The sequence below is a fragment of the Sinocyclocheilus anshuiensis genome, unplaced genomic scaffold (genome assembly GCF_001515605.1).
Source record: "Sinocyclocheilus anshuiensis isolate Anshui unplaced genomic scaffold, SAMN03320099.WGS_v1.1 scaffold3087, whole genome shotgun sequence".
Lineage (NCBI taxonomy): Eukaryota > Metazoa > Chordata > Actinopteri > Cypriniformes > Cyprinidae > Sinocyclocheilus > Sinocyclocheilus anshuiensis.
Genome location: NW_015544122.1, coordinates 103,147 through 127,139, shown reverse-complemented (window position 1 = coordinate 127,139; position 23,993 = coordinate 103,147). Strand labels below are relative to the sequence as shown.

Below are 23,993 nucleotides of genomic sequence, written 5' to 3'. Positions count from 1 at the left end.
ACCAGGGTGTTCATAATTAAGATAATATACAGTAGTCAACATTTAAAGTGGATCAAAAAAGTTAATCAAAGTTGTCCTAAGACAAGAACGGATATTGTTTTGGTTTTAGGACAACTTTGATGAACGGTTTTGATCCACTTCAAATGTTGACTACTGTATATATGTATACATAATACATGAGAGAGAGGCAATAACTAGTTAGTAAGAAAATGAATTACAGAAGACAGGTGGTAATCTCTGTGTTAGCCGTTTAGGCTGGAGATGGCATGGGGGAAAAACTGTTTTTATGCCTAGATATTCTAGTGCACAGAGATCTGTGATGATGTTACCTGCCCGTTTCTTTACTCTGGAGTTGTACAGGTCCTGAAGGTTGGGCAGGTGCACACCAATTATCCGTTCAGTTGAACAGTCTTCTTATATCTGATTTGCTGGCTGACCCAAACCAGACAGTTATAGGAGAGCACAGAATGACTCAATAACAGTAAAACTGTGTCATCTGCGCCTCAAACTGTCTGTAAGCAGCCTCGTCTCTATCCTGGATGAGACCGATGACTGTGGTGTCATCTGCAAACTTCAGGAGCTTGACAGCGGGGTCTTTAGTGGTGCAGTCATTTGTGTAGAGGGAGAAGAGCAGTGGGGAGAGCACAAACCCCTGAGGATCTCCAGTGTTGATGGTGTGGGTGTTTGACATGAGTTTTCCCAGCCTCACTAGCTGCTGCCTGTCTGTCAGGAAGCTGGTGATCCACTGACAGATGGAGGGGAGTACAGAGCCGTGTCAGTTTAAGCAGGAGGGTATCCGGGATGATGGTGTTGAAAGCGGAGCTGAAGTCCACAAATGATCCTTGCATAAGTCCCTGGTTTGTACGGATGTTGGAGGATGTAGTGCAGTCCCATGTTGACTGCATCAACCACAGACCTGTTTGCTCGGTAAGCAAACTTCAGGGGATCCAGTAATGTCCTTTAAGTAGGCCAACACCAGTCTCTCAAACGACTTCGTGACCACAGACGTCAGCGCGACAGGTCGGGAGTCATTTAGTCCCTGTATTGATGGAAAACTGTTTTTTCAGCTTTTCTGATCTCCCTATTCAGTGTGTATTTGGCCTGTTTGTACAAGGATCTTTTAAAAAAAATTCTATTTCAAATCAAATTTGCTTCCACAAAAATATTAAACAACTGTTTTCAAAATATTTTTTCTTTAGCAGCAAATCAGCATATTAGAATGATTTCTGGAGGATTACATTTTAAAAATATATTATAATGGAAAAGTCATTTTAAATTTTAACATTTTATAATATTACCATTTTTACTGCATTCAATCTGGGGTCACAAGAGATGACAGTTCAAACAAATGCAGCCTTGTTGAACATAAAGGTCTTCTTTCAAAAACATGTAAAATCTTACCGACTCCAGACTTTTGAACGGTAAAATTCCACTCATTACCATTAACAAGTTCTACTAAACTCAAGATGTTGTTTAGATGTGATGGTAAATATTTTAGCCTTTGTAGACACACAAAATAATTCTATTCACATAAATAACTGAACAGAAACACCTGCTGCAGTAGATGGAGGATAGGGTTTTATTTGCTTTGAAACTTAGTGTGCTTCTACAAAAAGAAGCCAAATTTGGAAAGGCAGTAACAAGATAAAAGAGAACGAAGAATCTTTAGCAAAACTGACTAATAACTGATAAAAGATTCAAATCTTTCGGTCCGATACACTTTCAGGTTTGTGAGTTCTTGTCCCTGGTTTTCATGAACTAAGGAGCCCACTGCTTCATGCTGTGAAATCACAGGATGATAAAAGCAGGAAAACACACTTAACCAGCACGGTATAGTACGGTGTAATAGTTGTCTCAGCTGACAGGTTGCAGTGTTTGTGTGGTGGGTTTAAACGAGCTTCTGATCTCCTTGTAGGGGGTGTGTGTGTTCCTGTGTTTTGATGCATGCAGACATTACTGCCAAATGATAAGAAGAACAGAAGTGAGAGGAAGAACAAGACATCTCTCAAATAAAAAGATCTGAATGGAAATTATCTTAGTCATAACAAGTCTATATAAATACATCACTTTAACTGCAAAAATTAAATTTGATAAATTGAATCACAATGTTTATACACAGTAATTACAGTTTGGTTCACTGCAAATAGAAGTCGATTAAATGCAAGTTTAAAGGGATAGTTCACCTAAAAATGAAAATGTAGCCATTTACTCACCCTTGTTGTTACAAGCTTGTATGCGGTTCATAATTTTTGCATGAAACAAAAAGAGATTTGTGCATTACATTAAAAAACTAGGGTTTGGAATAACATGAGAGAGAGCTAAAAAAAAGACAAAATTCTGGGGGGGGGGACTATCCCTTAAACTGCATCATCTAAATGCACCATCTTCCCAAGTTTGGACCCTCTCAATTAACAACAATACTGACCAGTCCAGGAACCAAAATAAAGTCTATTAATATTGATCAGAACCTGAACTGAACTAGAGACAGACATTTGCACTGATACTACTCCTGTTCAACCACTGAATCAGAGTCCAGGTGTACATTCCTGCACTGAAATCAGTTTGAATCTCCTTTCTTGAATACACATCAGGAATGAGTGTTTCTTATGCTTAAATATATCCTCACAAAGCAACATAAACCATCAAGACGTCTAAACAGGCCTTTTAACTCTCGGCCGACATTCAGAACGGATCACTGGAGCATCATGGCGGCATCAATTATGGCATGACCAGAAAACCAGAGAGAGTAAAGAGAAAGTGAGCGGGGAAATGAAGGTGTGTGTGGAGATGTGAAGACCAGAGGGATGCGATGGTGTGTGTTTGTTCCGTGGAAATCATTTAAGTCACTTCTTGGGCGGGCTGTAGGGCTCCAGCAGCTGCTTGGAGAAAGTATTGACCTTGTCCACTCCTCGAACCTCGTGAGGCAGCAGAGGCAACTTTACTATGTGGAAATCTTCATATAAATCCTCCATCTGAGAGAGAAAGAGAGGGGAAGAACATGAAAAGAGAGAGGAGGGAAGGGAAAAGACAAGAAAAAAAATGAAAAGAAGGGGAAAACAACAAGGATAAAGACAACAAAAAAGAAGGGGAAAGGAAAAAAGGAAATGCAAAGAAAGAAGGTAAAGGAAGAGAAAAAAATCAGAGGGATTAAGTATTATGGAGAAACAAAGGAAAATGAAATGGGGAAGGAAAAAGCAAAAACAAATGGGAAGAGAAAAAGTAAACAGTAGGAAGAAAAATTAAGAGACAGAAAAAAGGGAAGAAGAAAACAAATATTGAGGAAAAACAAAGGAAAGTGAAAAGAAGTGGGGAAGGAAAGGGAAAGTAATGAAAAAGTACAACGAAAAAAAGAAGAGGAGGAGAAAAAAGTGGAAAGAAAAGGAAACAAAGAATAGAGAACAAGATAAGTAAGGTAAAGTAGGGAGCGATGCACACGCAGATAAACGTCGTCTGCTCCTGTATGCCAAGCAGGAAACAACATTTAGCAATCAACATTTTTTCATCTTTCTGATCAGGCATTAACGGGGACCACTGAGGCGTGACACTCACCGGGTCCTTAAACTGCTCGCTGACTGAGCGGATGACGGGGAGCGTCTCCTCCAGTTTAGATGCCAGCTGATCTGCATTCATGTCTCCCAGGCCCAACATGTTACACATCTGCAATGGTTTGCCAGAACTACACTTAAACCTAATATTTAACTCAGTTTAATTGTAGGTGGAATAGAGGTCAAATAGTTTTTTTTTTAATTAACCTTCATACTTTTTCTATAAACTTTCATATATTTCTCTACAGTACACTAGTATATTGCACTATTGTCCAGTGCTATTGTACAAACACTATAATTCCCAGAATGCAGTGCTGATACCTGTGAGATGAAGGGGCTGATCTGGTTCTTGATCTGCATGAGGCGGCCCATTCCAAAACCTAAAAAAAAAAAAAAAGAAGAAAAAAAAAAAAAAAGAGAGACATGGGAATGGGATAAATTCAGAAATGATTTTATTACTAATATAATAAAATAATAAATAAATGTTATATTAATTATATATTTTTATTTATATTATATATTGTTGACATCGGTGGTCAAATGTTTGAAATAATTAAGATTTATAATATTTTTGAAAGAAATCTCTTATGCTCGCCAAGGCTTTGATTTCACAGGAATAAATTATATTTTACAATCGATTCAAATATTAAACAGTTATTTTAAATAAAAACAATCTCACAATACTACAATTTTTGATCAAATAAATGCAGCTTTGATGAGCATAAGAGACTTATTTCCTTAAAAAATAATTATTTCAGTGCCTGTGTGTGTATACACACACACACACATATATATATATTTTTTTTTTAAATGCTTCAAAATGACTGTATTGATGTGCTGTATGAACAGTGATTGTTGGTGGTTCGCCATCTAGATGTGGAACAGTGTTATTGCATTAAAAGGTCAAGATAATATCAGTTTAATACTGTAGAACTATTTTTTTTTATTCAGTTATGTAATTCACAGTACTTCATTCCCTTACGAAAAACAACAAGTGCACACTTTTACCTTTGTCTCTTTAGATTTTCAAATACCGTTTTGCTTTGAAGGAAAGTTTGTAATGCTGCAATTCATTTTGGAGCCCTTTTGTTTCATTCTTAGCTTGCAACAGTGTTTGAAATGCTAATGAAGGCTGAAACCTCATCTAAACACCCCCATGACAAGAGCTTTACAAAACGATGCAGTTTAGAAAGAACTATTGCATTGTGAGACTATTACAGTGCAATATGTTCAATGCAGGAAGCTGTCCGAGTCTGACCTCATGACCTCTGCGTAGCTCATGGCCTCGTCGATGCCGGGAAAAGCGCTCATGGCTTCCTGCATCATCTTCTTCCCCATACTGAGCACGTTGTCCTCCTCGAAGAACTCATCGGGCAGCTCCGCCACACCCAGACTGGGGTCGATCTCCTACAGACAGACACGACGATGGAGAACAGTCTTATCTCATGTCTTTCATCTAATCGAGGTTATAATAAGCCAAATTAAACACTGGTATATTGAACTAAATCTCAAAGAATAGTAACCATTAAACCAGATAATAATACTTTGTGTGTCCTAGTTTCATCATTCCCTTTCTTTCTTTTTTTTGCATATCTTCTTGGTCACTTCTTGGTTTCTGACAAGAACAGCACAAGTTCCTGAAGTGACTCACACACAGTCTAAGCAAGTGCCACATGTTTCAATTTTAAATTGACACAGAGATTTATGACATGCAGAGCTGGGTGAAATACTGAATATTATCACAACCTATTTACAATTACTTCATTGACTAGATAGTTATAGATTTGGTATAAATAAGCTAAAAGATGCAGTCTAATAGATCTGCTTTTATGGTTGTGTACATGGATTGAGTAGGTCATGTTGGTGAACGTCATGGCATTGTTTTTAGTGTACACAACACATCTAGTGAAAACAGTGTGTGCCGTTGATAACGTACCATGGCAAAGAGGTTGTCGTATCCCTTGACTTTGGTGGGCACTTTGGAGAACTTCTGATCAAAGGCATCTGAGATGTTGTGTGCTGGATCTGTGGATATGATGAGGACGCTCTCTCGCACCGCTGCTAACTGAACCGCCAGACTGCAGCTGCAACACAACAAGACAAAAAATAAATAAATAAATAACTTAATAAATAACACAGTCTAGATAGAATCATTTACATCCAGAGAAGAAATCAGCAATCAAACAGCATTTGTGAATGACATTATCTTATGATCAAGACAAACCTTGAATATCGGCAGATTTTTTTATTTATTTATTTTTTAGTTAAAACAGTATGCTTTCTTTATTAAGCAAACACAAAAATGACAAATGAACTTAAATCACAAATGGTCAATCAGTTCATGTAAGAACAATCTTAACTGCAAGAACAGTAAAAAAAAAACACCTCTTGCAGTAAAAATCACATTATTACGATTGAATAGCAACGTGGCTGTATATATAACAGAGGTTTTATGACAGAAATGTAAATACGAGCTGCTTAGATTATTAATATCACCCGCTTTCATGAAATATATTTCTGTAATATTTTAATAAATGATTAATGCATTATCAATTATTATTATTCACAAGAAAAGGGCTTTTAAGAACTACCCACACGTTGGTATTTTTATGAAATATCATAAACTACCATTTCGACTCGTAAGGTTTGCTGGCAGATTATATTTAGAGAACTGTTTTAACATTTGTTCGTTTTTAAACATACATTTGAAGAGACACGCTGTTGAGTTTCAACGTGTTTTTAACCTTTGTTTTATACAGCAAATATGTAAGAATGACTAATCTGTGTTGTGTTGCTAAAGCAGCACTGACAGCTAACAGCCTCTCAGCTGTAAAACCCCGATGTTCATTCACTCACCTGCACGTTGTCTTGCCCACGCCACCTTTACCACCGACAAATATCCATTTGAGTGATTTCTGCTCTATAATATTCTTTAATGTCGGCTCTAAAGGCTCTACATCAGGCGCATCTTCAAACTCGTCTTCCACTGAAGCTGCCATCTTGCGCTCAATACACCAGAACGGCAGCTGCACGCTCCGCCATTTTGGCTCCGCAACAGCAGAAACACCACACTTGAATGGACAGAAATTAGATCCAAAATGGCCCGTGTGGGGTGGCCAGTTGCGAACGGAAGTTGGTTACGCTGATGACTCAGCCAGACTGTACCGACTACTTTCATTGAGAGAGAATATTCCATAAGTGATTATTTACATTTTATTTCTCATTAGTTGGAAGTGTAAATACACTGCTATTAATAATAATATCACATCTGTGTATTTGGAAGACAGAATCACACAAAACTTGTAAATATGGAAGAATTTGGCAATCTTTATTATATTATAATACTATTCTTGTGCCATTATTGCACATAAACAAAACACATCATTTTAATAGCATGTCTGCTAATGTTTTTGTTCTATGGCACCAAGCAACTCTTTTTTTTTTTTTTTAAATGAATTTTATTTTATTTTGAAACAAAATATAATGTTGTGATGATTGTACTTCACAGAATTATTACATTTATTTTTACATTTGTGTTGTGCTAGAGCTACATTTAAATTCTGAATCATCGATAGAAAATTAAGTAATTCATCCAATATGATATCTAAGAGCAACAACAGGTTGATTTTGAGATTTTCAGACGCTGTTCTTGGTATTCAATCACAATTTAAGTCACAATGATTCAGTACAGAGATACAGAGGAAAGCTTGAGCAGGATGAACTATTTTATGAATATAATTTCAGGCTGAACATGGGGCTCCTAACACAGTTCAGTCCGATTAACATCATTAATCCAGCACAATAACTGAGCAAACAAAACAAAGGTGAAAATCTTCCTTTTGCACAAGCAGTTCAGTGACATATGTTCAGCTAACATACAGAAAAGACTCAAAGACATTACGAACAGTTTCAAAACTGACTGAAGCATGTGCTCCTTTTTTAATTTCATATTTTTTCTAAGTTAAAAAAAAAAGTTTGCATTGATCAGGAAAACAACAAGGAATAACTTTAAAGCTTCCACTGTAAATGATGACTTTCAGTCGGCAACATTTGAAAGGTGCACAAAGTTTGGTGATTGTATCATTATCACTCTCTTGACAAATAAAGAAAGAAAACTCAAGAGTCTACCACTAAACCACTAGACGGGAGAAAATGATAGAAAAAGTATGTAAAACTACCACCTCAAACACCAGTTAGTGCATCACGAGATTGCAAGTAAAACATTAGCACGGCACATGTTTTCTCGTAAATTAGGTTCTCAGCATTCCAATTGCGAGCCATAAAAGGCACATTCACAGCCTGCAGAAATGAAACTCCGCCCACTGGACTCGTCAAATTCAGAAAGGGACAATCTCATTGGAGGAAGTTTGGCGATGGGCGGGTTTCATATCCAATCAGAAGGACATGAGTCCCTCTTGCATATATTGCACATTTCATGAATTTGGTTAGAACAAAAAGGAAAACAAGTATATAATGAATTAATTTAACCCTAATTTAAATTGGCCTTTGAAACACTCTGTCTTCATTAGAGATGCTTCAGTGGTTTTTCCACCTTGCCAAACTTCACGTCTACATCAATTACATGTATAGGTGTTCAAAAAGTGCTTTGACATGCAAGTGAGAGGTTTTAAACATCCTTCGGGGGCCTTTTAAGTTTAACACTGGAAATTTGTACAGTCTCTGAACACACACACAGACACAGTAACGCCACCTTCACTTGTTCAATCTACTGTCCCGAGCGTTTCGGGGTTCTTGGCAGATTAATTGGCACATCTCTCGGTATGCGCAGGCACTCTCAGTTCGTCTCGTAGGAAGACAGCAGCGCAGCGTCGACGGGCTCCATACAGGAAGGGCAAATGAAGGAGCGCATGAGCCAGGCGTCAATGCAGTCCACGTGATAGATGTGCATGCAGGGCAGGAACCGGATCGGGTCGCCGTACTCAAAGTCCATCATGCAGATCACACACCTGTGGGCAGATGGCAAACATTTTTACATGCAACCAACTAATTAGAAAGTGGTTTCTGGATATCACGCACTCTTTGATCTTCTTGTCGGACGGCTCTGAGCCCGGGTCGAAGATCCCACGGGGCAGGTGTTGGATGAGCCCGATGCGCTGAGCGATACGGACCTGCTCCTCCTCCGTCAGCTGAGTGGCCAGCCGCGTCTGACTGGGCGTGGGATGGTACACTGGCACCTGCACCCGCTCCTGGGGTCACGAGAGCGTTTGATCGCACATAATTAATATAACCCACATGTGGTTAGGGGACACAGGACAGCTTATTAGAAACAGGAGAAATAGATCGGGACATTCTTTGACTGCACACTCTTAAAAAATAAAGGTTCTTTAATCTTTATTGGCATCAATGGTTCCATGAAAAACCATCTTCATGGAATCTTTCAATTTTACAAAAGGATCTTTAAAATGAAAAAGGTTCCTTAGATTAAAATCACACTAAGATAAAATGGTTCTTTTAAGAATTGTTCACTGAAAGGTTCTTCGGGGAACCAAAAATGGTTCTTCTATAGCATCATGGTGAAAACCCTCGTTTGGAACCTTTATTTTTAAGAGTATGTAGTTTAACAAAATAAAGGAAATAACAAAAAATTATTTGTTTAAGGATCAATTCTCACTACTAACTAGTTGCTTATTAGCATGCATATTACTAGCATATTGGCTGTTTATTAGTACTTATAAAACACATCTTAATGCTTTATTCTTCACAACCATATTTTAGATCCCTTAATAAACAGCAAACTAGGAGTTTGTTCAGGAAAAACCCTAAGTGTTCCCTATTTTAAAGTGTTACCAATTATTCACTGATTTTATCCTGTTTTTGCAGCCATTAGTAGATATATCCATTTCGTATGTGATGAATATACTTTCTGCAACACAACAGTTGAAGATCAATGTTTTTTTTATTGATTTTTTTGAAGATTAATTTTTTAATAGCTTTTTCTCTCTCATTTTAGCTTGGAAATGGCAGTGAAAAAAAAATAATTTCTTTAAATTTAGAACCTAATAATAATATGTTTACTTAATTTACAAAACCCAAACTTTTCCTAAAGATAAAATTACACCATTAACCTTTTCATTGTTTTAGTAAAGTTTTGCATTCACAAGTCCAGAATAACTTATACATGTAACACTGATCTTATGATGACTAATGTTCTTTCAAACATGAGAACACAAAACAAGATATTTTTGAATGCAATAAAATTCATAAAACACAAATATATATATATATATATATACATATATATATGTTCCTCTGTATCATTACGGTTGTTTTTTGTTCTTTATATCACATTCTCTGAACTGTTACATAATGCATTATACTTTTTTTATTCTGTATTCAAAACTAATAATAATATGTTTACTTAATTTACAAAACTCAAACTTTTCCTAAAGATAAAATTACACCATTAACCTTTTCATTATTTTAGTAAAGTTTTCCATTCACAAGTCCAGAATAACTTATACATGTAACACTGATCTTATGATGACTAATGTTCTTTCAAACATGAGAACACAAAACAAGATATTTTTGAATGCAATAAAATTCATAAAACACAAATATATATATATATATATATACATATATATATGTTCCTCTGTATCATTACGGTTGTTTTTTGTTCTTTATATCACATTCTAACAAAGAGTGAAAAATTTAAGGGGGTCTGAATACTTTCCGTACCCACTGTATATATATATATATATATGTTCCTCTGTATCATTACGGTTGTTTTTTGTTCTTTATATCACATTCTCTGAACTGTTACATAATGCATTATACTTTTTTTATTCTGTATTCAAAAACAAATAGAAGAAACTATGTTATTATGTTGCAATTTTATTTTTGCAAAGACATTAAGTACAGATTTGTTGCAATTTAAGGAAGCATTCCTTTAAAATGTATGGCAGGTTTTCAAAAATATGATCTGGCCATCATCTTATATTTACAACCTAGAATGCCATCGTAGTACCTAAGCACCATGTTCAAAACAACCATGGCACACATTTTCCCAGTCAGCGATCACAATCAATACAATCTACCAAAAATGCATATCAATGACAAACTGCATTTCTCAAAACCTGCATACAGCGAGCTTTTCCTCTTCCTTTTTAGATCAAGATCACATAGTGACATAGCTATTGCTATTACTACTACAACATACAGTATACTGCACAATCCGAGCTCGTCTGTAGTCTAAGACAGTGTTTCCCAACCTTTTTTTAGTCGCTGCACCCTTTGGAAATTTTAACAAACGTGTGGCACCCTACAAAATTAATTTTGTCACAATATTTGAATTTCTAACTTCGATATGATAATTTGAAAAGTATAGATATTTGGTACAACAGGGAAGAACTGCAGACACACCAATTTCAGGTCTTGGAGTCTCTACTAATGAGCTGATGATCTGAATCAGGTGTGTTTGATTAAGGAGACGTGCAAAACATGCAGTGTTGGGGTGCCTCCAGGACCAGGGTTGGGAACCACTGGTCTAGACTGTGCTGTGAGCAGCAGAACGACTGTCGGACAGCACTGCGGTCTTGTATGTGGTACCTGGTAGGGTGGCGGAGGCTCTCCTGGCAGACTCGCCCCCTCGGACTCGTTGAGCAGGGACAGATCATCAGCGCCTTGAGAAGACAGACAGTTCCCCATCGAGCTGACCCTGCACGACACGACACGACAAACCCGCCAAAATCACGTCTAGGTGGCGTTTAAAAGACTCGCCAGGTTCCGTTGTGTTTAGGGATCGTCCTTTCTGCAGCCCGTTGTGTCTGATGTCTGTCTAGTATGTAGAAAAACAAACGCCTCGCCAGGCAGCGATCCGATTTTCACACACACACAAAAGATGTTTTAAAAAGCGGGAATCCTTGAAAACCTATACGTCCCGGTTGGTTTAATCCTCACGGGTGTGCACGGCATGCATGACATATATTATGCACTTATTATGGCCTTTACAGGGCAATATTTTTAGGTAAGACCTCTTGACGACTCCATATCTCCTTTCATTGTTTACAAACTCTTGGACCGGAAGTGGGTTGATCTGTGGATTGTGGTTATTGTAGTTTTTGTACTGAAAGCTGACGCAAACGTTGAAACAACGCATTTTAGGAAACCCATTTCTCTTTTGTATTTCTAACACGATTCATTTAATCACATTGTAATTTAATACGCAATTTCGATGTAACTTGATGTTTTATATACTTTGAATCAAAAATATAGTTAATATATTTGATATAATTAATTTTCATGGTGAATCTTATTATTTTATTTGGTAAATCTCACATACACAAAACCAAAAGCAGTAATTCTAAATCATGTTTTAAGGTAATTATGGTTGAATTTTAGTTTTTAGTGTATTGATAAAAAGATAGGCCTATACAACCATATTTGCAAAAGAGTTAATTGAATAATAGATCACTGAAAAATAAATCTTTTAACTTTATTTTATCTTTTTAATTAATTGATTAATATATTTAATAAACCTTCTGTATTAGAATGTTATTCTTTATTTCGATATTTTTTTTAAATGTGAATTATTTGTGTTGCATTTAGATGGATAGATAATAAATAAATAAATGAGTGCTGTCAGTCGATAAAAAAATTAAATATACTTTTATATTGCAATCATTTCACATTCAATCTTCAAATTAATGTAGAAACAACAAAAAGACAGTATCTTTTTTAATATTTGTTTAATGTCATCTTTTTTATGACTGAAGGCAAGAATCACTGATACCAGTACTACTGATGTCTCTATGAAATTGTTTTTTTCTCCTAATATTTAACCATTGACTATAGCCATTCAAAATTACAGTATAATTGAGAGCTATACATTTCAACAATTACTAGACCTTAAAAATAACTTCTAATTTAAGTGAACTTAAAACAATCTTCACATAAACCCATTATAATAAATGTCATATTTATTAGTAGGAAATAGACAGAAATATAATAAAGTTATCAAACACTAAATTCTAAATTAAATATGAATCCTTAAATCTACAAAAGTTATTGATTTCCTCTTTTTTTTCTTTTGTTCTTGATTAAAATTATTCACAGCAGCTGGGTTATTAGGTTATTTTGGAAATTGGAGCTTTGTCTTTTTATCCATGTCCATGTTATCATTTTTATGATGTAAAAAAGGACAGAATTTTCGGGTTCCCGCATTATTCCAAAACACGAATTCAAACTGTCGTTCCCCATCAGATCATTTATCAGTATACACAGTAGAGATGATGGCAATAGCAACAGCACTACAGTGGATAGAGGAGACTCAAATCAAAAAGGGGGGATAAAGGGTAATGAAAAGGTTGATGGATTAGCAAAACAGGCATTGGAAAACGAGGATATCATGAATATCTCACTTAGTAAATATGAAGCAAAAGCAGTAATTAAAGCATATACCACTAAGGAGTGGCAACATAAATGGGATACAGGAAATACAGGACGTCAACTTTATGAAATACAGCGAGAAGTAGGAGTCGTGAGAATAACTAAAAGAAGCACCAAAGAGGAAAATATTCTAACAAGATTAAGGGTTGGGCATACTATGCTGAATAAAACCTTAAAAATAATAAATAAACATCCAACAGGATTATGTGAGCACTGTGGAATGGAGGAATCAGTAGAACATGTTATTTGTGTTTGTCAAAAGTATACTAATGAACGAGAAACAATGAAGAATGAACTTAGAAAGATGGGAGTGGATAACCTAAAGCTTAAAAATATATTTACTTATGGACTAGAAAGTTTATTTTTGTATCTTAAGAGAACAGAGCTGATTAAGAGAATTTAGTGGGGAAAATCTTCTTGAGGTAAAGAAGTAAACATTTTTTAATTTTATTTAGTAAATTTTTTTTGTCCTCTTATTATGAAAGGGTAAACGCTGGTTCACACTCCAATACAGTAGGTGGCGATAATGCACCTTAACATTGGTGCTACCCGCCATAAAACCGAAGAAGAAGAAGAAGAAGAAGAAGAAACTGTCGTTCCCCTCATTTCCGAAGGATGGCGGTGTGTCAGAACTCCTTCCACTCCTCCGCCACCACCGAAGAAAATGACGCAGCGCACCTGACAGGCGCGTGTTTAGCCTGCTAGCTAGAGAACTACATCTCTAAACGCTTAAAACCGGTCCCTCGCTTTCAAAGTCTAAACATTTCCTTTGGATATAAAAGTGCTCAAAGCTCCCGAATCAAGAAGAAAGGAGAAGACAAAGTCAGAGCAGCCATGCAGATCACACTGAAGACTTTGCAGCAGCAGACCATTCAAATAGACATCGACGATGACCAGACAGTATTTACGCGCTTTCTTACGCTTATTTCAATACGTTAACTACAAGTAGAAGTAACATTACTCTGAGTGTATAACTATTTACGACAGCAGCGTATTTCGAGTGATTTAAGTGGCGTTTATGAGTCATTGGGCGTGTCAGGCGATAGATTGATATATAGTTTAATAGATCAATGTTGTCTGTAGGTAACAAATAGATGCATGTATAGTGTAACGTTAGGATAAATAGATGCAACTTAAAGTTAGTTTGTCAGGTTTGTGTAGTATAGAATAATTTAGAGTTACAGTCAGATTATATTTAAAGATTATAACATCATTGTTATAACAAGACAGGCTTGAAATAGCGGTCAGAGCATGTCTGGGTGATTCAAAATCCATGTGTTATTTTCTTTTGATGATGTAAATGTATGGTTTTGACTCAGGTGAAGGCATTGAAAGAGAAAATTGAGGCTGAGAAGGGCCGAGAAAGTTTTCCGGTAGCGGGACAGAAGCTGATCTACGCTGGGAAAATCCTGCAGGATGATACGCCCATCAAGGAGTACAACATCGACGAGAAGAACTTTGTGGTGGTGATGGTGTCAAAGGTCAGAGTTTGGAGATTTAACCACTGGCCGTCTGAAATAAAAGGAAGATCACAAGATTAGACCAAATTTTTTCGTTGTGTTTTTTTCCCCTGTCCAGACAAAAGCAGCAGGACCGGCCGCTCCACCCTCAGAACCAGCCAAATCTGTCGCTACACCTTCCTCTTCCTCCTCTCCTCCTCCTCCTCCTGCTCCGTTCCCTGCAGCCATCCCCATCGACGAGTGTTTAGATGACCCTCCTGCAACCATCTCGCCTGCGCAGAGCCCTGACGGGTGAGACTCGAGCAGGATTCCTTTCAGAAATCAATCTGGCAAAAAATGAATTTTAAACAAAAATATATTTTTTTCATTTTTATATACACTGCTTAACATGATTTAAAATGACCCTCAATACTAAAAGTTTGTCACAGAGCTTTTGTACTGTACAAACAGTGCCGACTGCTGCTATAAATAAATCATTAATCATGTTTGTTTTTGCAGTGGCACAGGTCTCAGGGCTGATGGGGAAGATGCGTCTTCAACATTAGGTAATGAAAAAATCGTGCTGAGAGTCTTGATAGTTAATTTGCAGTAAATGTGTAAAGCAGCATTCATTAAGCAATGTAGAGTTGGTTTTTGTCTCTCAGACGTTCATGCACATGTGTTCTGCAGTCACAGGTCAGGAGTATGACGCCATGCTCACCAATATCATGTCTATGGGCTATGAGAGAGATAAAGTGGTGGCTGCACTCAAGGCCAGTTATAACAACCCTCACCGCGCTGTGGAGTATCTGCTCAATGTGAGTGTGGTTGTCATACAAACTCATGCTCTTTCTTTCCAAATGCATTTATAATGCCAGTCACACTTGCTCATTTTTTATCATTATTCTTGTGTATTTTTTTAAGAGCACTCCATGCATGTCTGTGAGTCTGATGTAGTGTTGTGTCCTGTCTTAGGGGATCCCTACTGTCCCAGTGCAGGAAACCAGACCTGCTTCAGCTCAGCTCCCCACAGACACACAGCCTGCAAAAGGTGAGATGGTGCTTGAAATAAATGTGATTTTAAACAATCTACATTACCATTCAAAAGTTTGGAGTTGGAAAGAAGTCTCTTCTGTTCACCAAGGCTACATTTATTTGATTAGAAATACAGTAAACCGTAATATTGAAAAATATTATTACAATTTAAAATAACTGTTTTCTGAATATATTTTAAAGTGTAATTTATTCCTGTGATGCAAACTGAAGTTTCAGCATCATTACTCCAGTCTTCAGTGTCACACGATCCTTCAGAAATCATTCTAATATGCTGATTTGCTGCTCCAGAAACATTTTTGATTATTATCAGTGTTGAAAACATTTCTGCTGCTTAATATTTTTGTTAAAACTATAATACTTTTTTTCTTAGGATTATTTAATGGACTAGCAAGTTTAAAAAATGGCATTCATTTAAAAGTTTTTTTTTCTAACATAGATGTCAGTACTGTCACTTTTGATCAATTTATACATCCTTACTGAATAAAAATATTAATTTCTTAAAAAATCTTACTAACCCCAAACTTTTGAACGGTGGTGTATATTTTCAATCAAAAACAATTTTAAAAAGTCATATTTGCACATATTAGCACAAAAAGAATATTGAATAATTTGTATGCAACAATGTTTTTTCACAAACATTCTAATAGAAAAAAAAAATCTATGCTGAAACTTTTTTTTAAACAATTTTTGGTGCAAATCATACATTTGAATCGGAGTTGAAAATGATTCATTGATGGAAAGAAATCAAACTGACAAACTTTAATGCCATTTTTACTATTTTAATTTAATCTCTTGCTTGTTTACAGCCGATCTACTTTTAATAGGCATTTAATGATTTTAGTAAAATAAAACGCATTCAAATCATTGGAATATTATCATTAGAAAATATATTGACTGTATTCAATATACTGCCATACCTACCATAAAGACAGACTGGTGAGTTGACGGAGCGTTTGTTGTTGTGTTAGGTGAGAATCCGCTGGAGTTCCTGCGCTCTCAGCCGCAGTTCCAGAGCATGAGGCAGGTGATCCAGCAGAACCCGTCCTTACTGCCGGCCCTCCTGCAGCAGCTGGGACAGGACAACCCCGAACTACTGCAGGTGATCACACATCTCAAGCTCAAAGCCTCACAGAGTCCGTTTGAACACAGTCTAGGTCTTTTACTCACAGTGTGATCATGTTTCATTGACATGCTGACCGCAGCAAATCAGCCAGCATCAGGAGCTCTTCATCCAGATGTTGAATGCACCAGTGGGTGAGGGTGAAGGCGAGGGTGGAGAGGGTGGAGAGTTTGCAGATCTGGGTGCTATCGGTGACGAAGCGGCACCTGGGAGTTACATCCCAGTGACGCAACAGGAGAAAGAAGCCATCGAGAGGGTGAGTGAACGCCACTGAACAGGACGTCTGACCAGACAGATTTCCTTGTACCATATTGAACCATTTTTGTGTTTACTTTTGGTGAGTTTGAATGCAGTTCCCCCAAATAACCTTAATAGCTTAGATATTAACTTCCACCCATTTCTGCAGCTTAGTTTGTGAAACCTCACACCAGTGTTATTTTGGTATTGTTAGGGTACTATTGTTAGTTTGAATTAGCTTTTATCTGTATATTTTCTGTCTAAAAATGTTGAAAACAGGTTTTTCTGCTTAATATTTTAATACAATTAAAAAGAACAGCATGTATTTACAGAAATCAGAACAAACAGATAAACCGAAATCTTTTGTACAATTTTAAATGTCTTTACTGTCACTTTTGATCAATTTAATGCATCCTTGCTGAATAAAACTATAAATTTTTTTCTTACCCCAAACTTTTGAATGGTAGCATATCACAGTTTCTTCAAAAATATGAAGCAGCACAACTGTTTTCAACATTGATGAAAAGAAATGTTCCTTGAACAGTAAATCAGCATATTAGAGTGATTTCTGAAGGATCATGTGTAGTGGTCGACCGATATATCGGCCAATATTTGGCATTTTTCAAATATCGGCATCTGCCGATAAGTTTTTCTGTTTGGCTGATGCGTTCGAGGTGGGACTTTTATTTTGACGGCACGTCTGAGAGCGGCTGCGCCTGAGCACACAGTGCTCACATTCTCCCTCTTGTTCCCTGTCGTCGTTAACAGTTCTGTCTAGCGATGTAACGATTAACCGCGAGTCGGTTGAAAATCGATTCAAATATATGAAGATTCAAATCGGTTGAGATGCTAAACAAATCACATTTCAATTAGAGGTAGGAGTTTATATGAATGTATGTCTGAGGGGAACTGTCTTTCGATGGTATTTTCTCTTTTCGTCTTGCCTCTGTATAATGCATATTAAAGTTCATAAGTGCAGCGCTGCTTTGTTTACAGTGGAAACCAAGGAAACGCTTTAAGTGCCACCTGCTGGCAGAGAGTGAATCTGCGTCTCATTCAGCTCTGCTGTTCGTTTCATGCAGATATTTTTTATGTTTCACAAAACTGAAGTTCAAACCATTCTGTTTTTGCTTCAAATTTCGAAATGATACAATGACATTATAATACTTTCTCGTTTGCCGTCAGCATTCAGCAAATACGCATTTACATCATTTAAACAAATCTTTGAATGGTTAATGAAAATTTAATTTCACAAACCTTGCGAACTTAGTCAAATCCAGTTGTGAGATCTTGTGAAGTGTGCATGTAACCTGCATGATCGCGTGTTCTCTGCATGACTTTCGGTCTGTGCAAATTGAATGCTTTAAACATTAAAACAAAAGAGCAATAATTTACAAGTGCTATATTAGTATATTATTATAGTGTTACATTTCAATTTCACAAAGAAACAAACAGTATTTTGTCCAAGCAATAATAAAAGGACACATTTAATTTATAATTTGTCTTAAATCTCATTCTGTAAAAAAAAAAAAATCGTGAATCGAATCGTGAGTTGAGTGAATCGTTACATCCCTAGTTCTGTCTAATATGGATAGAAGTCTGTCTCAGATAGAACTGTTAAACAAAGGAATTAAAATGTATACAAAAAAATATGATTCCCAATGCACACAAACTTCCCAGAGTACTGAGTGCTCTGTTAGTTACAGTTTACTTCCTTTTTAATTATATTTTTATTAAATATTTATTTATGTGTGGAAAATACTTTACCTAAAGTATAAGTATGTTTATTTACAAATTAATTTTTTAATCCATTTACAAATTATTTCAAATTTCTTAAATATTAATTAAAATAAATACAATTATATCGGCCATCCTGCTTTCCAAGATATCGGCATCGGCTGTCAAAAAACCAATATCGGTCGACCACTAATCATGTGACACTGAAGACTGGCGTAATGATGCTGAAAATTCAGATTTGATCACAGGAATAAATTACATTTTATACTTTATTATAATAGAAAACTTTTTCTTTTTCTTTTCAAATTTAAATTTGAAAATTGAATTACTCTTTTACTGTATTTTTGATCAAATAAATGCAGTCTTGGTGAGAATTCTTTCAAAAATATTAAAAATATTTTTTAAAATCTTAATTATTCCAAACTTTTGACTGGTAATGGAGTTTTTATTAACTTTCATTCCAATTATATTTGTGTTTCATTACCAACCAGCTGAAATTAAAGTTTGTCATATATGTTTTTAATATATATTTTTTTAGTTCGTTTATTTTATTTCAAGTAACGAAGAAAAAAAAAAAAGGTTTTAGTTATCTAAAGTAAATTTGAGTCGCACAAATGGAAAGCAAATGATCTAATCTGTCTGTCTTTCTCTCTCAGTTAAAAGCTCTGGGATTTTCAGAAGCACTGGTGGTCCAGGCGTACTTCGCCTGTGAGAAGAATGAGAACCTGGCCGCAAACTTCCTGCTCAATCAGAATTTCGAGGATGAATGAGAGTCGCAGAGAGCCCACGTGCCCCTTCCCCCGCCACCACACAAGCGCTGCATCTACTCGGGACACCGGTTTCCCCACATTATTTCTTTGAGTTTACAAGTCAAGGGGAGACTCGCAGACTGACGGGGCGGATGCAATCACTCGGTGAACAAATTCCAATGGAATTGACAGCATTTGGGGCACTCTAGCATGTTGAAGAAGTGTGCTTGCACGTGTGAATGTGTGTTCCCTTAGGGATTATTCGACTTAATCAGCATCAATTGAAAGCAAATGCTCTCATAGTAGTATTATGGGCTCTGAGGAGGTTAGATGTGGGCATACGCCTTTGCTTATATGTTTTTAGTTGGGAAAAGGATTAATAATATGTGTCTAATGGAGGATTTGATATATTTCTCTCAAATCAGAGATATTTCTGTATTTCTCTCAGCACACACCTCTGATGAATGTGATAACAGCATTCAAATATGAAACAATTAGTGCAAACTATAGCATTTTTATAACATTCTCAGCAAAACAAATGACCTAAATTGATGCCGTTTTGTAAATGAATCCATATCGTGTGGAATAGCATAATCTGAGTGATGATCATTACTGGTTTGAATGTACTTGAATGGAATAAACACAATAGGTCATTAGTCCTATTTAAAGTCAACATGAAAAGGCAATTGCAAGCCATTTAACTTCTGTAATCTGATGTATTTGCAAGTTTAAGAGGAAATCTAATTCACAAAAATGTAAATGGAACTCAAAAATGAGGGATTTGTGCCTTCTTGCCTGACATTTTAAGTTATTTTGATGAAAGATTGCACTTTTTAAAAATTAAAATAACACCCTGTACATTTTCAAATTGTGCATAATTACATGCGTACATGCTTTAAGAACGTAAATGAAGTCAATTTCATGTTGACTTTAAAAGCGTCTTTATTTCCGTTAACTGTTGGAGCAAAACAAATGGCACAAATATTAATAAGGATCATTTTTCTTAGACATTAGCTCTGCTTATATTAATACGAGAGGACCAACCTGTATGTTTAACAGCAACAAAGGTTTTTGGCACACTAGAGCTCACTGAATTTCGGAAGCCAAAAGCAGAGACCTGTTACAGCATGATACTTTGTGCCTCCAAATTCTTAAGTCCTGTCAAAGAGAGATTTTCTTGAATCATATTGGTGTAAAGCTGACAATGGGTTCATGTATTGAGAGTAAAGTCTTGTAACATTCACCTCTTACAGCAGGTTCAGCTGATGGAGAGAGCCTTCGGCAGCAGCTCACCTTTACATTGTTTTCACTCATAGCAATGAAATGCTCCTTTATAACGTAGTGGCCAAACTGCCAGACAGTAGACTTTTGTTTACTTATCAGCAAGCCTACATGAAGTCTGACCTAGTGGATTTTTGGAACAATAAATAAAAAGTAATTTTTGGTCACATGATGTATTATGCAATTCTTTAATGTGTTAACGTGGTGAAAATATGTGGAAATCGGCAGAGCTTTGTGGATGTAGATTTCATGTAGGACTGTTTTTTTTAGTAATTAATCAATTGATTTACTATAGCTTGAACACCCCTGGGATCAATAAAATCTTATTGCCAAGAAAAGTCTCATTGTGTGGCATTGATTTCTCACCATAAAACAAACAGATATCAGGATCTTTGTACAGTCAAGAACATCATTTATTCAATCAGGTGCTGCTCTTTACAAACATTTTATTTTTTTTATAATGGAAAAGAATCTGTAAATACATGCAGATTGCCAAAGGCTCTGTGGAGGACGGAGAGTGCTGGAACAGAGATGCTTCTGTAGCAAAACAAGCAAATCAAACGCACATCAGAAGTAGAAACACAATCTAGGTAGATATGCATGAGTAAATCGGCAGATTCTGAATAAATGTTTGCAACTAAAGTTTAATAATCCTGACACAAGCCAGTGTGGATGAAGGGATGATTTTACTGCTACTGACTCTTAAGGAGACAATTAAGTAACCTTAATCACTTCAGCATGGTGTGCATGTTAAAAAAATGATGTACATTAAAATATCAATGGATTCTTTTAATTTAGGTGACCAAAGTGTCATACTATGCATGCAAAGCATCTTAATGGCAGTTGCTCAACTGGCACATGCAACTGAATGATATTGTTCTGAAAATGATTCCAACAGAATGATTATTAAAACGTTATAGTTATCCTATCATCCTTTATGCAACTTTTATGCTTGTCTATTTCTATTTCCACTAAAAACTGTTCACTGCTGAAACATCTACTATAATGATTAATATGGTGCTTACAAACAATGCATGGCTTGAAATATTTTAAGTGGAGCAGCTGGGATTGAACATGTAACCTATTACTAGTCCAACCATTAACAACAAAGCTGCATCCACATCTGGACCAGTACTTGTAAATGCAGGTCATATTATTCTTGGTGCACTGTGTCTTCTGATTTAATCGGTGCATAAGGTGCAATTAGCAAATCATCAGGCAAGTTCTTTAAACAGCTGGTCTCAACCACTAAAAGGTGCTTTAATTTCAGTCAACAGTGAGACTTTTGAATTAGGACTAAAACGGAAATAAATACACACAAACAAACACGACAGAGCTATTGTGCATCTTCTGGTTCAGCACTCTCCACCGACAGCCAAAAAAGATCTGGTACCAGGACCGCACCGCTTCCCAAGACACACCGGTACTGCTGGTTTCAGATTTAGGAAGGGTGAGCGGAGCCGGTCCCGGGTTGGTTTCAACTCAGAGCTCACTGCGTTTGACAGAAGAGCGAGAGGTGTATGATATAAACATGTGAAGCATACAGACAGGGATATAACAGAGTTTACAACATCTTGATCAAGAGAAAAAGTTTCAAAATTTTTTTCCAACTCTTTCATCAAAAGTAGGGAGAGGGAGGAAAGATAAGGATAGACATCTACGGCGCCAAGAGCGAGAGACTGATAAAGACAGAGGTACAGAGAAAAAGGGACCCACATTTTATTTAATTTTTTTGCCTTTTTAACTTTTTCCATCATCGTACAATAAAAAGAATGAAATCACATCCATTTTCTTGTAGCACTATATACTGTGTTTACGGCTTGAGAAAGCTCAGAAGAAGGAAAGACGGGTGTTCATCATTTACAAGATGGTGTCTGTGAACAAAAGGCACTTTGAATGGGACAACCTTTAAATGCTCACCTATACACTACAGCACGAACACTATGGGAGCTCATTTACATACAGGAAGTGTTTCCAGGACGATACGGGGTTGCCGTGGCGCGCTGATTTTTTTTTTTATCCAGACGCGTTTTATGCCTCTCATCTTGAACCACGTGTGCTCTAAACTACAACTAACAAAACCCTACTCACATTAACATCGACACAATCTTATCTAAATGAAGCCGAGGTTTAGAGCGAATGTGATCTGATTGCTTGTGACGAATCCTCTACTGTATTCTCAATCGTGACGCTTCATTATGGCCGTTCCTCCAACCAAAACATGCTTTTCTGCATATTCATCTGGTATTACGGTACTTTTAAGTCCTCCTGGGACGTTCGTATTTACGAGTTGCAAAGTCGTCAAGTGTGTTTAAATCCCCTTCTACTCTACTTCTGCAAAATGACAAATAAATAATGCGCATCAGGTGTGGATTTTTATTCAATTTATGAAGGTGCTGTGAACTGAATCGTTATGTATTATATCGCAACTGTGGAGTACTATCATAGTTTATTATGCAACTTTATTGCAAATGAAAAATACCCTGCATTCATTGCTATGACATTGTGGTGGCGTTCATGTGTGTTCGACTTATAAATACGATCTTTCCGACATGACTTGAACGCACCATATGTCTAGACATTTGAAGGAGTAAGAACGGGCACTGCTTTCTTAAAGGTTGTAGTAAAATGCCTTTTGTCAGAACCAAAATATATATATATAAAAATATGAACCCCACTTAGTAAATAGAAAAAAGAGAAGAGGAGAGAAACAGAGGCTCGTAAAACTTGTCTCATCAGAAACAGTCGTTCTGGTGTGGTATTATTCAAATATGAGTATCAGAAGCACCAGGATTTTCTTTTTTTGTCATAATACATTTGCTTTTGTAAAATCGTTCCTTCGGCTCCCACCCCTAGAATAGTTTAAAAACAAAAGCTTACAAATAAAACATTAAAAAAAGATCAATGAAAAGTCAAAATTAACTTCCCCGCTTTAACACTTACAAAGACTGGGATTCTTTTTGTGGCCCTTGTGTTTAGAGTCCAGGAGCTTGCAGACTTCAGATTTTTAAGAAAGCGAAGCGAGTGAAAAAAAGTTGAAGACAAACACAGATATCTACCCAACACATTGCACACGGCTCAGTCCACATATAACTTCTTTTTTCTCTAAATAATAACACTTTTCAACAAAGAGAATTTTTGTTTTCTCTGAAAAATTAGTTTCTGTTTTGAAGGTGTATGTGTGTCCTGTTTTTGATCTGCACTGACCTGATACGACAGTTCTGGTGGTTCTGACGAGATGATCTGATGCTTGTGGGTTTAAGATGTTTGGACATTTTCCGATGACATCACTGACTCGGGTCAAAGGTAAAAAAATAACTAGACTGCCATAGAGCTAATTTCACAGCGGAAGAACTATACACATGTCCATATATATATATATATATATATATATATATATATATATATATATATATATATA

The 23,993-nt window shown here is 36.4% G+C and overlaps 3 protein-coding genes across 3 annotated transcripts; 1 reads left to right on the top strand and 2 right to left on the bottom strand.

The window, feature by feature from the left end:
• Positions 1 to 2,338: 2,338 nt before the first annotated feature.
• Positions 2,339 to 6,629, bottom strand: LOC107694820 (ATPase asna1-like). The gene is made up of 7 exons (XM_016494502.1): positions 6,402 to 6,629; positions 5,482 to 5,629; positions 4,790 to 4,952; positions 3,867 to 3,925; positions 3,550 to 3,657; positions 3,427 to 3,456; positions 2,339 to 3,014 (listed from the first exon to the last, which is right to left on the bottom strand). The coding sequence occupies exons 1-7, from the start codon at positions 6,542 to 6,544 to the stop codon at positions 2,844 to 2,846; spliced, it is 822 nt and encodes a 273-aa protein (XP_016349988.1). The 5' UTR covers positions 6,545 to 6,629; the 3' UTR covers positions 2,339 to 2,843.
• A 444-nt stretch (positions 6,630 to 7,073) lies between these two features.
• On the bottom strand, positions 7,074 to 11,583 carry LOC107694828 (RING finger protein 11-like). Its single transcript, XM_016494525.1, has 3 exons — positions 11,115 to 11,583; positions 8,583 to 8,752; positions 7,074 to 8,512 (listed from the first exon to the last, which is right to left on the bottom strand). Exons 1-3 carry the CDS (start codon positions 11,211 to 11,213, stop codon positions 8,341 to 8,343), a joined length of 441 nt encoding a protein of 146 aa, XP_016350011.1. The 5' UTR covers positions 11,214 to 11,583; the 3' UTR covers positions 7,074 to 8,340.
• Positions 11,584 to 13,580: 1,997 nt separating this feature from the next.
• Positions 13,581 to 20,910, top strand: LOC107694827 (UV excision repair protein RAD23 homolog A-like). Its single transcript, XM_016494524.1, has 9 exons — positions 13,581 to 13,853; positions 14,273 to 14,434; positions 14,532 to 14,704; positions 14,912 to 14,958; positions 15,083 to 15,210; positions 15,368 to 15,443; positions 16,417 to 16,547; positions 16,651 to 16,824; positions 19,199 to 20,910. The coding sequence occupies exons 1-9, from the start codon at positions 13,788 to 13,790 to the stop codon at positions 19,310 to 19,312; spliced, it is 1,071 nt and encodes a 356-aa protein (XP_016350010.1). The 5' UTR covers positions 13,581 to 13,787; the 3' UTR covers positions 19,313 to 20,910.
• Positions 20,911 to 23,993: the final 3,083 nt, after the last annotated feature.